The sequence below is a fragment of the Convolutriloba macropyga genome, chromosome 4, assembly GCF_964194025.1.
Source record: "Convolutriloba macropyga chromosome 4, txConMacr16.3, whole genome shotgun sequence".
In the NCBI taxonomy this organism is placed as follows: Eukaryota; Metazoa; Xenacoelomorpha; order Acoela; family Convolutidae; genus Convolutriloba; species Convolutriloba macropyga.
Genome location: NC_134471.1, coordinates 54,782,087 through 54,797,401, shown reverse-complemented (window position 1 = coordinate 54,797,401; position 15,315 = coordinate 54,782,087). Strand labels below are relative to the sequence as shown.

Here is a 15,315-nt window from a genome sequence, read left to right as displayed (position 1 = left end):
AAAAATGTTGAAAATTAGTACAAAATTGCGCGTTTTTAGCGATTGGTTGTTAGTCAATAGCCACGGTGGGAGGGGGGGGGCAATAGTGGGGGGTCAACAATCGGGGTGTCTTCAATCTCTAAGAGCCCCCCTTTGCACCATAAGTATAAGCCTCCAAAACAGATTGTGTGAATCGCATACTTGAAGAGTGAGCTCGAAGGCTCTAAGAGCATTTGATGCCCGCTGGGCGCTACCTGTTTAACCCGTTTTTGAAGACGAAAAGTCAAAAGCGTCAGACAAAAATTCGGTCAATCCAAAAATTGCATTAAAAAAAGACCGACAGGAGTGATGTAATGTGAATCGCATACTTGAAGACTAGTGAGCTCGAAGGCTCTATGAGCATTTGATGCCCGCTGGGCGCTACCTGTTTATCCCGTTTTTGAGGACGAAAAGTCAAAAGCGTCAGACAAAAATTCGGTCAATCCAAAAATTACATTAAAAAAAAAGACCGACAGGAGTAATGTAATTGCTACAAACTTCGTTTGAAAGCAATTAATCATTTAAGACACTTGTCAAAGCCTTAAACCACAAAGATAATAAATAAAAATTTTGACTAAAAACGCTACAATGCTTCACTCAATCTTTCCTAGAGAGTACAACTGTTCTATTATTATTAAACTTTAACAATCTAATTGCAAGAGATTACAGTAAAATAATGTTAAACTAAAGTAATTTAAGTAATATTATGTAGCATTACAAATGCCTTGAGAGCTCTCACTCTATTTTTTTTGTTAAATAGAAATAAACGGCATGACAAGAAGATTCATATAAAATACGAGTAAATCATAGAAAACATCATATCTATTTAAAGATAACACACAGAGGCAAAGCCAGATTAATCAATCAATGTCCGTTGAAGCATTATTGACAATAGCGTCTATTCATAATTAGAAAAAATATATCATTTTTAGCGGAACTGTTTGAGAATCAAGAACAACTAAAGCAAAAACAGTAGTCAAATTGATTATCCGCAACACAAAATTGTCGTTAACATCAACACAATTTAGAAGCTAAAAGTGAAAATATTTACGGTACAATGCCAAATTGTTTACAAAATTATAAACCTGGATAAATTCTCAAAAACAACAGAAACTGAAAATTTAATTTCATTTTACAATTCTACGCTGGATGGGTTTTTCAATGATATTACTTATGACGTAGAATATATCGGACAGCCAAAATTGGCTCAATAAAAAACACACTCGAGCATTTATTTCCTACCCCCCACTAAGTGTGGTCGGAACAGATATAACTAGATAACCATAGAGAAATCAAATAATATTTTAAATTGACTTCTATACACATTAATACATTACATATATCAATCAGCGACTGTTCACAGCTCGTAAAGTTTCCATATTTTTCAATCATAAATTGATAAAAGTTGATCAAATTTTAATAATGATAGTTTTCACCTCCATGTAACCCAGCAATCCCTCCCACCCCAGTTCTCGTCCAATTCCACTCTGCTTGTACCCTCCAAAAGGCGTGCATGGCGCAGCCGCCATAATGTCATTAACCCAAACTTGACCCGACTCAAGTGCATTTGCAGCATATAAAGCTTCCGATAGGTCATTTGTAAACACCGAAGCTGCTAAACCATATATGGAACTGTTAGCCCGATCGATTGCTTCATCGATGCTAGAAAATTTGATGATCGGCTGGACTGGTCCAAAAATTTCCTCCTTTGCGATCCGCATGTCATCTTGTACGTTGCTGAAAACGGTTGGCTCAATGAAGAATCCCTGAAACAGTTTTGGCGTAGCTTGTCTTCCAAAATTATGATCTTAGAAATGAACAAAATGCCGTTTTAAATCGATTCTCAGATGATAGAATTGCTTCATTAAAACTTTTTTTCAAAGTTCGATCATCTGACAAAGTTCGTTCAACAGCTACAAAACGTTTTCCTTCAGACTAGTTGTCGCTAATTCATATACTTGAGTATAGTATGAAATTATCATACTGTCAGTCGATAAAGGATTGCGTTGAACAGGTTAAGCAAGTTTTTCAAGTTTTGTTTATTGGTCTATAGCAGTCAAAATCAATACAGTTTTTTGAATTGCCAAATATTCTATACAAAAAACCAGCTTCTCGTCCGCTATAAAAAATTTGATCCCAAATATTTGCTTTTACGGTTTCAAACTTTATTAATGTTTTGACAATAAGTCTGTAAAGAACGTGAATTTTTTATTTCTCCGTTCGTTTCTGAGATCTGAGAGCTAAACTCGTTGAATTTGAATTGAAATCTACAGAGATCTGAGATCTATAGTCATTGAAATTGAATTCGCATGCATTCTTTCTCTCATTCTCCCTCCCTCCCTCCCGCCGTCCGTCCCTTACTCCCTCTCTGCCTGTCTGCCTGCCTGCCTGCCTGCGTGCATGCGTGCCTGCCTGCCTGCCTGCCTGCCTGCCTGCCTGCCTGCCTACCTGCCTGCCTGCCTGCCTGCCTGCCTGCCTGCCTGCCTGCGTGAATGCGTGCCTGCCTGCCTGACTGCCTGCATGCCTGCCTGCCTGCCTGCCTGCCTGCCTGCCTGCCTGCCTGCCTGCCTGCCTGCCTGCCTGCCTGCCTGCCTGCCTGCCTGCCTGCCTGCCTGCCTGCCCGCCTGCCTGCCTGCCTGCCTGCCTGCCTGCCTGCCTGCCTGCCTGCCTCTGTCCCTCCCTCCCTCCCTCCCTCCCTCCCTCCCTCCATCCATACATAAATCCATCCATCCATCCCTCACTCCCTCTCTCTCTCAAACACCCCCTCCCACACACACACATACACATGAGTGTGTGTATGTGCGTCTGTGTGTGCGTGTGTGCGTGGGTGCCTGTGTGCGTTTGTGTGCGTGGTTGCATGTGTGCGTAGGTGCTTTTGCCCGTGCGTGTGTATTGTATGTAAAAAAAGTCAATTTTGTTTAGTTTCTAAGCTTTTTAACCAACAAATGAACAAATTTATGACAACAAATGGGCCTGAAAAATCGTTCAGCCATATTGGAAACAAAACAAGCACAGATAAAAAGTATTTATCCCCACGGAGAACTGAATAGATCACTGTTTCTGACCAGGAACAGTTTTTTAAATTAAATTGAAATTAATTGATATTTATAAATGATTTATTTAAAAAAATAATTTTGTGCTGTCAAATTATGAATAATTTTTTTTGATAAATTCCTTTATCTGTTGAATTTGTTTCTCTAAGCGCCGTTCACATTCTGTTAGAACTGTTCAAATATCTTATAAATGAACTTTTTTGACTTTTCTTTCGCTTATTGATTCTGGTTTTCAATTTCTTATTCCGATTGAATATGACATATCTAATTCTCTGTAAAAGCTGACATTATCTGAGAACTACACCGTCATCATATCACATGCAGAACATTTGGCTCAGGTGTTAAACGGACTTAAATTTTCTAAAAGAAATGCTTACATTTGACCACATACCTGTTTGCAGTTAACAAAGTTCAAATTTGTTCCTGTTTATTTTGTCGAGGAACATATTTGAAATTCGTTAAATGCTATCACGATATGGTGGAGTATAAGGATTTAAATTTGCGATAAAAAGTGATTTGATTCTTCTACAAAGAAGAAGTATCATTAATGATAGGCTCAATTATACTTCTTTGAAAGCTCTTACTTGCAATATTAAGAAATATAGACAAGAAAGTTTTTTCTGGCAATATTAAACAAAAAACAATTAAGACGTGAAAGCTGTTCTTGTTCAAGCGAAAACCAAAAACTTTATCGAACATGAGGAGGGTATGGCCTACTATAGAGCTTCGTTTTTCAATTTCGAAAACAAAAATCAGAAATACTATCACTTTGAGCTGTTTCGAGATACCTAAAAAAATATTTTTCATGCAATCTTTCTCAGCTCTTCTGTAGACTACATATAGGCAATTTGTAAAGCATCCAGTTTTTGTGCATGGAAATTGGATGCTCAAGTCAAAATTGGACCGGTTATCTTGCAAGAATCTTGCGAGAATCTTGCAAGATTATACATCATTTTGCATGATCTTAAAAAAATCTTGCAAGATCTGGCAAGATAACCGTCTAATTTGCAAGAGTCTTGCAAAATAACCGTCCAATTTGCAACAGTATTGCAAGATTTCAAGAATTCAAGACGTCCAATTTTCAAGAGTCTTGAAGTTAACCGTCCAATTTGCAAGAGTATTGCAAGATAATCGTCTTGCTTGAAGCGCCGGAAACATGCCTTGGCTGCTACATGGGCCCCTTTAGCTTCTTTGGTGATTATAGCATAGGATTCAACCTATTATCTAGCCTTCAAAGAAATTAATCATGGTTCTCTTTTGAATCTACGCCGTCACTAAGGGTGAGGGCCAGAGCGTGCAGCCCTTCCGTGTAATAAAATCAGTCTATATTTTAACCCAGTTTATGAATGCGGCCAGTCTAAAAAGGTAATTTGACATCATTGTATTAGATAACTTGCCTTATCATTCAGTCGTTTACCACCACATTCCAGCTTTGCACCCTCCTTTTTACCCGACTCAATCAGGTCCATAATTTTGTCAGTTTGAGTTTGGTCAATCTGAGGTCCGTACAAAATGCCTTCCTTAAACGGATCACCAACTTTGTCTCGAGTCTTCTTCGCTAAATCAGCACTTTTGCGAACAAATTCATCGTAAATATCTTCGTGAACGAAAGTCCTTGTTAGAGCTACACACGTTTGCCCACTGTTCACAAAGCATGCGTCTTGGGCAATTTGAACAACTTTTTCTACAGGCGGCAGGAACAATTTAATGATTAAAACTTGAGATCTGAATCCAAAAAGATTTGATTTTTGTTTTTTTATGCTTTCTTCCTTATTAAAATATAATTACTTCAAAATTTTATCAAAGCAAACTTTGACTTTAAGTCCCAGGTTGAGGTCCCAGACCGAAAGTCGATATGTCCGGACCGAAATGATCGCACAAGGTGGCGTCGTGCGTTCAAAAATACACGGTCTGGAAAAGAAAATGAACGCACGATAGTCTGGACATATGCAATTTTGAACGCACGATAGTCTGGACATATGCAAATTTGAACGCACGATAGTCGGGACATAAGCAATTATGAACGCACGAAAGTCTGGACAATGTGACTCGGAGCGCACGAAAATTTTTTGAATGGAAACAAGAATGCCAAAAGCTAATGAGTCCATGTTTGACTAAACACTCTTAATAGAGTGCTCACTCAAGTGAAAGCTTTCTACCAAGAAAACCTCAACTCACTTGAGTTCAAAAGTTACAAAACATCGAACGCAGGAAAATTCGCATCCAATATTTTGCTTTGTTTAAAACAATTTCACACCTAGAATTATAAACCCTTGCTGAAGTTGCAAAGCAAATCATACTTTAATAACTAGGTCGCTGCCACCCCCTTCAGCCAAATCTTTCATCGAACATCTTTTATTAAACAAAATGTAGGAACTGCTTGGAGACTTCATCACAACCATCGCCCTAACGTATCTATATTTGAAACGAATACATTATAAAAACGTTATCTGAACATGAACGCATGAAAGTCTGGACATACGCATTTTTGAACGCACGAAAGTCTGGACATAGGTGTTTTTGAACGCACGATAGTCTGGACATGAACGCACAAATGAGCGCACGATTTCTCATTTAGAACGCACTAAAGTCTGGTCATATAAGATTTTGAACGCGCGAAAGTCTGGACATAAGCACGTTTGAACGCACGAAAGTCTGGACATAGGTGTTTTTGAACGCACAAATGAGCGTACGAATTTTAATTTGGAACGCACTAAAGTCTGGTCATATAAGATTTTGAACGCACGAAAGTCTGGACATAGGGAGTTTTGAACGCACGATGAACGCACGAAAAATTTTGAACGCACGAAAGTCTGGACATAGGCACTTTCCGTCTGGGAGGGTCTGGACATAGACACTTTCCGTCTGGGACGGTCTGGACATATCGACTTTCAGTCTGGCACCTCAACCTGGGGTTGCAGTATTCGAACACACAGCGCTATAAAAATAACTTAAAAAATGGTCTTATTATTAAACTACAATTTTGAAAGTTGTCTGAATAAGTACTTCTTATTTTGAGAAGATTAATGCTCTCATCATATAGTTCTTTTAGCTGATTTTTGATATTTTTGAAGGACAAAATTTAATTGAATGGGTTTGTTGATCATTTAAGTGATGGTTGTAAATTGTTCCTATATCAGCAGTTTTTCCGACGATGAAAGCACTTTTTCCACCCAGCTCAAGAACGACCCTCTTCAAGTTTGATGTTCCTGATGCAGTCTGGATAATGTGGCCTACTTCAGTTGAGCCAGTGAAAGTCACCAAATTGATGTCCGGGTGCTCCGTGATTGCGGCTCCAGCAGTAGGACCGAAGCCTGGGATTATGTTCACGACTCCTAGGTAATAACAACCACACAAAATAGAAGCCAGAATAATTAGTATTAGTGGAACGATAATAAAAAGAGAGGTTGAACGAAAAAAAATATATCAATATGGTAAAAATCTAATTGTATAGAGTTTTGCATGATAAAGAAAGAAGTATAATCTGTTTTGACATCAGGAGGAGAGTAAAATAAATCGGACTGACAAGCAATATTTAATTTGCAGTCATAATTTTTAAAAATGGGGATCATCAGGTCTATCGCAATCATTTGCTGGATCCTCGCATGCTCCCTATGAACTTCTAGGCGCATGGAAAATGAATTTTTAAAAATTTGAATGAAATAATTTTGAGAGTTTATTTAAACGATGATGTAGTTCTCTGAAGGCTATAACTCACAAGCGTTTAGTGTTTCCCAATCACCCCTTTAATGCAGATTTAAATAAATTGATTACTGATTATATCTTTATTGAACATCTCCATCGGAGAAATCGATTATTTTTATTATTATATAATTCATTATGGGACACAATTCGAAAGTGGACGCCCCTTATTTTGAGCAATTATTACCATTTAATCACAATGCGTATTTCATTAGGGAAATCTGAGAAAACAGGGATTGAGGCAGCATAACTAAATTTTAAACGAATAGTAAACCTACACTTGGGATATGCATGTAGCGTTTGATATGAACACACAAAAATGAACAGTCTGAGATGTGGGGAATAAAAGAAAAAGGACAGCTGAGAACAGGCTACTGTTAATCAAGACTGAAAACCTGATGCTGCTCCGCTGCGATTACGAAAGACAAAAAATTAACTTTTGTTATACTGACATTGGGTATTTCGTTCTGGCACCAAACGATTGGTGGACAAATTTAAGATGCTATATGATGACAGAATAACGTAAATCATCGGATTCTGTTAACAGACCAATTGAGTGCTTTCTCTCAACTCTCTGAAAATTTTCGTGCACCGTTATCGAAGGAAGACAGTTTCATTTATCAAACATATGAGTGCCAAATTAACTAGCTCGCCAGTTCTTGTATTTCACACGGGGATCATAAATGCTATCATTCAAATTATAACGTCTTTCTTAGTACGATCCTTGCATATAACCAAGGCAATCATATATAATCCTCGAAAGAGACCAAGCCAGTCATGAACCAAGTGAAGCCGGTTACCACCATTTTTTGCCAAACGGTGATTACAAATATCTTGAAATAATTGTTACTGAGTGCATATTTACTTACGGAGCTACACATAAGGAAGTTAAGGAACAGTACAACTGCTAAAAACTTTTTATTAACTTAAAAAAATATAACTTAATATGGCATAAAAACCTGGTGGCAGTCCAGCCTCAATGACCATGTCTCCAAACATTAGAGTCGTCAAGGGTGCCAGTTCAGATGGCTTCAACACAACTGCGTTCCCAGTACACAGACTCTGAAATTGCTCATTATTTTTATAAACAAACTTTCCTTGTGTTAACAAAAGTCTGGCATTTAATCATGTTCATTTGATGAAAAATTGACAAAAAGGATCATCAGAATTTGCATTGTCTTAAAGAGGTTTTGGATCTCCTTTTCCTACCCCCATCTACAAACAAACAGATTACAAGTCATTGTGTACCGCTCATTTTGTTCATTTCGTTCATTTGTTCCGTCTTTTTTCTTCTTTTTGCCGCCATTACCTTAGCGTTTTGCTAATTTCTTGTTTTGAACTTAATTATCGGAGAATATTAACTCTTTGTAACAAGATTAAGAATGAATTTTGAAAAACTCAATGTATCTTTCTTTGGCAGATAAAACAATGATTTTGAGGAAGCAATTTTGAACGATATAAAAAAACAAAGTGTGAAAGAATGAGTATCTCTCAATGATGGCAATGACAATTAGATCAAAAAAACTTTTACGGCTTCCAAAACTTTATTTTGCTTCTAAAAAATCTCTTTTACCTCTTTTTGAAAAATAAGTTAATTGTTGAGAGAAAAATTTGCCGACCACAATTACTTATCAAATTAAAAGCTGGAAACTTTTCCACAGCAAAAAAGCATATGCAAGTGGAGTAAACTTCTTATTGAAATACGGACAACAATAGCGCAACAAAAACTTAAACTTGGGTTTTTTCAAAAGTCACTTATGCTTTGCATAAAGCGGAACATCTAAATCATTTAAATCATTTTTGACTTGCACACTGTAAGCAACTACTACAAAACCAATTTATTTGCTCAAAAAGAGGAGAACCAAACGCGGAAATACTGGATGATAAAAGATTAAATCTTTCAGCCTGATTGAAATAAATTTGATATATTTTTTTCCAAATTTGGTCTTTTTCTGAATTAAGGCCAGTGTTCTAAATCCTACAAGAGAAACAATTTAATTAAATTCGGCAAAATCTGCCATAGACAAAAAAAGATTTTCAAAAACAAGGCAAAAAAGTTCGAAAAGAAAAGCGTAAAAACTAATAACTTTTTGATTGCTTGCTTAACACAGTTGCTTTTATATTATAGTGTAACTGTTTTTGTTTTCATTAGAAGAACTCAGACCTTCTTTGATCATGAAAAAGCCTTAAAGTTTGTTCCTTCACATCTAATATTATTTTTTATGGAATAAATTGCCGAGTGTTAGTTTACAACCCTTTCTGTGTTACGACTCCGAATTCATTATTAAATAGAACTCCAAGTGTATCTTCTGTAAGCAGCTGTGCAGAATAAAGACATTTCATTATACGAAAAATCCACAAAAGACGTTTAATTGTGTTTTATAGACTGTCAAAACCAATTTTATTATCTTGTTTTTGGAAGAGTTTTTTTTAAAAAGATCTAAACGTTGAATATGATTTTGTTTGTGACAGATTATGCAGACGTGGATCAGATTGATACAAATCTACTATTTCGGACACCACAAAAATTGACAAGAAATCAAAAATTTAACTGGAAACAAAACAAGTGTATTATCTATAAATTAGCAAGTATCTGAAATGAAAACTGTAGTTTTAATGAAAACTGAAGCCCACCAGTGGAGTCAAACTAACATACACAAATTTTTAAATAAATGTCTTACGAAAAATTAAAGTAACTTCTATTACTTCACAGTCTTTTTCGTATACTATTTTGGATCTTCTCTATTTATGGTTAACAATTTTATGTATAAATTTAATTTATTGAGGAACAAAACTTAAGATATTCAGGAACAAAATAGGATAATTATTTTGATGACAACAAACTATCTGCTTGTGAAAAAAAGCAACAAAAGCATATAGATAAAAAAATTCGGACGTTTAAGAAATATTTTTGGTCATTTTAACATGTTAATTTCTCTCGAAAATCTAATATCAACTCTTTTGCTATCTTTTTTTCGTGTCAGTGCCTTAAACAGCAGAAATCTACCATAATGATATAACCGTGATCATAAAGCAGTAATAATAATGTTAAACAACGTTGTAGTAGCAAGTTTTTTTCCTTTTTTGGTATTTGAATTCTTGAATTCTTCGTCTTCTAGTTCGGAAAGTTCATTTGAGTACCATTAGAGCTAGAACATTAGAAGATTAGAACAGAACTGTACAGAACCGATTTGTGTTTGATCGCCTGCAAAATTTTTACACCAAATTCCGAACAAATTTTTTCGAACAATTATGTCGCAAAAAATATGTCAAAAAAAAATTTTGTTTCAGAATTAACAAAATTATGAAACAAAGCATCAAAAACAATTGCGGGTGTTTATCATAATTGCCTCCCAAATTATGGACAACACATCATTGCTTTTAAACGGTAAATGTGAAACGGGAGCTGAAACGCTTCATTCTACTTCATTGAGCCTGTCAATGAAATATCGTTGCTTGCAATGTCTTGCACGAAAGTTTGCACATCTGATAAAAAAATTGTAATTTAGATACTACAATAGCAGAGCTGTTTCATGAGCGGTTGGCATTCATTAATATAACTAGCAATATAAGCGATTTTGAAAATAAATTTCTTTTATATTCAGTGAAAGTAAAAAACAAGTATCTGACCATTTCAATTTTGAAAAAAATGTTATAAATTGGTACCAGATGGAAATACTTTAAACATTTTAGTCCTTGACCTCAATTTTGATGCAATGAATAGCCTAGATTTTTTCCATTGGTTCTTTTTAGAAAATAATTTCCATTGGACACTTTGTGTCAATCTTTTCTGATGCGCATATAGATTTTCAAAATTTAGAGAATGACTTATAGCGATATTCAGGACTCTTTCATTGTGAAGTGTAATACCCACTCGGAACCGTTAATGGTAATCATCACTTTCACTACTAAGTTTTAAGATAAGAAGTCAAGAGGCACTACTGTTATCAACCGCTCAACAATTTGAGGCGTACTGCGTATCCTAGGAAAATATAACATATATAACTAGCCTTTCTTAGTATGAAAATTGTCTCGAATTTAGGCCTGGATTTACTTAGTTTCATAATGATCTGGAAAAGTTATTCCACTGGCGTTACAGAAATTTTCTATGTTTGAGTTCTCTGAGCTGACAGTTACAGTTCTGCTTTAAGAATGTAAAAGCAGATCACTGAATAACAAAATAAAAGCATTGACAAAAAATTGAAAATGAGTATGATATGTAGTTGTTAGAAAGTATTACATTTATCAGAAGATATCAAAGTCTCGCCTATGATATTTGTGAGTGAATGGTTGCCTTAGCAGTTAAGGAACTTATAATTTCAACATATTTCACTTGGAAGACAAATCCATAAATGTATTGTTCAGAAAGAAGATTAAAAAACGTGGAAATTTTCAAAATGCTTGTTACAACATATCCCACAAAAACCGTTTCCAACTAAGTTTTTAAAGCAAATTGTTTTTCAAAAAACAATTCATTATGCAATTCACACCAGAAAAAAAATCTGCTGCACTTATTTCTCTGCGACCAGCACTCGATAGATTGTGAAAAATGATTGTGCGACCAAAGCTACTTGTTTTTTGCTTTTTTATCCATTGTGGTCGTTTCCTCCATGTATATTCAAAAGATTCTCTCCAAGTGAACTCAATTTTTTTTAGTTCTCAAACTACTTGGGGGAAAACTTTCTGGGAGCACTACTGAGGCTGAAGTCCCAGACGGAATTAATTTCTCTAGAAACTTCTGCGCTCGAAGTGCGCTCGAAGCAGCACCTGATAATACTAAATTGCGCCCAATATTTTTTCCTGCACTCAAAGTACACTCAAAATGACCTGTAATGATTTTCTGCTGCCCTTTATAATCAGATTGAAGATTTGACCGATTTCACTTCTGATCAGACAGAAGAGCTCTAAAATTATTTCGTGACGAGACTAAAAGGCATTTGAATTTGACTTCGATAATACCTTGATGCTTTCTAAGTCGTTTCTGACCATACTAATAAGCGCTTAAAATAGTCTGATCTTAGGCAAGCGTTTAGCGGTAAAAACCTTTAATGATCGTTATATATAATGATTCATAAAAAAATGGCGTTTTCAGCAAATTATCCAAGTAAAGGGAACCAAATGCAATCATCTATCTTTTCAATGTTACTTGTGGAATATGGAAAAAGCCCAAAAATTAATATAGTCATACTATTTTACCAGGTGTGTAGCAACAAAGAAACGTATGTTCAGGTATGGAAAAACTAAAAAATTTTAATCAAATCTGTTTGCTTGTTTGTTCTTGTGTGCATGCATTAATATTATTCCAAGGTTTAGGTGTTTCTTCAAGCAGCATGGATGGCAGCAAAACTGCGTCAAAAATTTTCGTTCGAGATGCGGAGTTGTCAATTTTGAGTATGGGTACAACAATAATGATGTCTGCACTTGAGAAAGATTAGCAAAAAATGATTTCATTTATGATCGGTATATTAAAAGAAAATATGATAAAAGTTATTACTGCTTTATTCCACTGAATACTAGAACAATAACTGTGATTCTCTCAAGTTTTTGTTCAAAACTAAGCTGGGGCTTGCTAATATTTGTTTTTTGTTTATTGAATGTTCTGAGTAAACAGTAGTAATCTTCCTCATTAGGTCTTTGGCATTAGAAACCTTCTGTCGAACATCACTCTCCCCTCCTTAGGGAAATTTCAAGAATTCGAAAAATTTGTTCTTCATTGTTTGACGTCCAAAAAGTTTTTCGTCCAGTATGCAACAAGAATCAAGTCTACTAAACTGTGAATAATCCGTTGTATAGAAGTATGAAATGACATTGTCAAAAAAATTGAATTCTGGACGGAGAGTATGAGATTTCTAATTCGGCAAATAAATACTGGTTTTAGAAACTGAAAGATATATGAACTTAGTTTTTTTCCGTTGTGGGGCATAAGAGAAGAATTGTCATCCAACTGGGCTGGTTCTTTTCGTAAAAGTCGTCAATCAAAAAGATGCTGTCAAAAGGATTTTATATTTTTGCGGTAAAAGTGCACCTTAAACTGGGGATCGACATTGATCAAGTTGAATCAAGATCAGCGGATGAGCCTTATACTTTGAACTGGCTTTAGATGATGGTACATTGACACTAGAGCGGCGAGAAAAAGTGGGCTTTTACAGTTTCATCTTGTTGTTTTCAAAATGGAAAACCTTACACTAGTCTCTTGATTGCTGATAAACAGTATCAATTTTGTCGATGTCATGAGACTTGACTACAAGGCACTGCGACTTATTCATGTTTGAGGAACAAAAGAATGTATTTTCGTATGATGATAAACCTTGGGTTTGTCCTATTTTATTGGGACATAGGCTTTCAACTCCGATCGGAATTTTGATTTCAAATTAGGTAGGTCCATTATCAGAGATTGGGCGATCCTCAAGAGGTCTTCGCTAGTCCTACTCTTGGGATTTTTCAGAAGTTTTGCTACCATTTTTGGCAGAAGTCTCACACCATTCCTTGTTCGGGTTTAGAAGTAGGGCAAGTCTTTAACAAGAATTATGCAGGACTTTTATAGCAACTATCCAAATCAGATTTTACTCTGATGTGGTCTCCCACCACGACTTGGAAATCTCAGGCAAAAAATTATACAAATTTTGCAAACGGAATTAGTGGGATACACAATTTGCGTTGCTCCTGTAGGCTGTACTCTCGCATATCGTATGTGTCCGTTGCAGAGGTCAGTATCCATACACCGTATCCCAAGTTGTATGTCTGTATTTGCGTCGGGATGTAGAACACCATTGTTTCGCAAGGTTTGGCGGTTTTTAAGGATGAGCTAAGAATTAAGGTCGCGAGCCATGAGGGGTGACATGAGATACTAGCGACTCGTTGCCAATATTGTACTGGGAGGATTCTAGGCGGCTGTCGTACTGTTCCTGAGAGATCGTCATCGATGCCATTTGATCCTCTAAAATTAAAAGATATGGGTCTTCTATAACCCATTTAATTGCTTTGTGAGTTGCGGTTTCTGACATTGGTACCAGTCGAGCACTGTAGGTTTAACATACTGTTTGGCGAGATGTAAGTGGGATTGCAGGGTTAATATCAATCCTTGTTTTGTTGTTATAATATGGCGCAACAGCTTAGCACCATAGTATGAATTGATGCCTGAGTTTGGCGATATTGCCAATGATTGCCTGCTGCCTGAAGGAATAGGTTGGTCTCCGATTGATTGAAGAATTGCCCTAGGTGATCCCTTTGGAACTACTAACATCGGGAAGTGTTGTTGGTGAAGCGTTGCGATTGCGTTCAGAACATTCAATCTGTATGTTTACACTGCGGACCAAAAAGTTTTCAAATCACGGTAAAAGAGTGAGAGGATAGATGCCATCGTATTGAAATTGAAAATCACTTGTTGATTTGAAAACAGCATCTGAGAGCAAACTCTGAGATTGTAGAAGTTGGTTGCAATGACAATGAACTGTATCTTGATGAGCTTCAAGCTTTGGTTTTGCGTTTCAACCATCTGCTGTTGTTCTTCCGTAACTTCGTAACTTCCTTCAGTTTATTTCCAACTAGGAAGAATTTTTGATCGGTGTCAGTTTTCGTTTTTGAGAAAAGATCAACAACGATTGTTGTTATGGTTCTAGAATGTTCAATGTTGTCCAGTTTGCGCTGAATTATTTGTGATTTGTTTGAAAATGAGAAGTGAAGACAAGTGGACACTGCAAAGATGGAAGACTACACATATCATTCAGTTTAATAAGCATCATGATCAGTTCCGGTTTCAACGTGTTATTGTATGAGGGAAACGTAACCAAGAATTGTACAAGAATAAATTTTTCTGCCAAATTAATTTTCCACTCTTCGTTAAATAGGATTCATTTTATAAAACGTCGTCAAATTGGTGTTTGGAGTCAGTTGCGTTCTTGAATAGTGGTGCTTGGGCTAGGGCGAAAAACGGAGGTTTAAGAAGGTAGGGTTGTCAGCAGGCCTAATCTGAACATAAGTTTCTCTACTTTATAGTTAACTGTTGCTTGTGCTTTAGATTTAATATTTCAATCATCTTGTTTTGAGTTGAGTGAAAACAGATAAAAGTGAAAAAAAGTTCTATCGTTAAATCATCATGCTGTTTCCAGGGGGTTGTTATGTTGAATAAATTTTTTTGTTTTGTCTGGGACTAGTTGGCATGAGTTGTTATGATGTTGAATGGCAAGGCCATAAAATCAATTGTTGCAACAACAGAACTGATTTCGAACTCATGAGAACAAAAATCTGGAGTAAAGAGCAGCCTTTGGCATGCAAAACAAAAATGTGAGAATCAACTGGTTTGGTATTGTCTGACAGGTCTCTATTTCTTTAAAAGTATTATGCTGTGACTCTGGTGCACAGTGTACAAGTTAATGAACTTTTTTTGAAAGGCATGATGAGAATGAGGAGATTGAGCGTAATTAATAATTTTGCAAACTCTTGTTGTCAGGTTGTAGTTTGTTGTTCCGAACTCAACTTTTAGATAGTAGTAAAATGTAATTGACTTGCTCAGTTCAGAGAATTTTTCCTATAGAGTTTTGGT

General features: G+C 36.0%; 1 protein-coding gene across 1 annotated transcript in view; it reads right to left on the bottom strand.

Moving 5' to 3' along the window:
- Window positions 1-1,427: 1,427 nt before the first annotated feature.
- LOC142338521 (retinaldehyde dehydrogenase 3-like) overlaps window positions 1,428-15,315 on the bottom strand; it is a 28,239-nt gene continuing 14,351 nt past the window's right edge. Inside the window, exons 4-7 of the mRNA XM_075388305.1 lie at window positions 7,733-7,835; window positions 6,206-6,406; window positions 4,469-4,758; window positions 1,428-1,784 (exon numbers count right to left, since the gene is read on the bottom strand). Coding sequence (XP_075244420.1) covers window positions 1,428-1,784; window positions 4,469-4,758; window positions 6,206-6,406; window positions 7,733-7,835 — 951 coding nt within the window. The remainder of the gene's footprint in view (window positions 1,785-4,468; window positions 4,759-6,205; window positions 6,407-7,732; window positions 7,836-15,315) is intronic.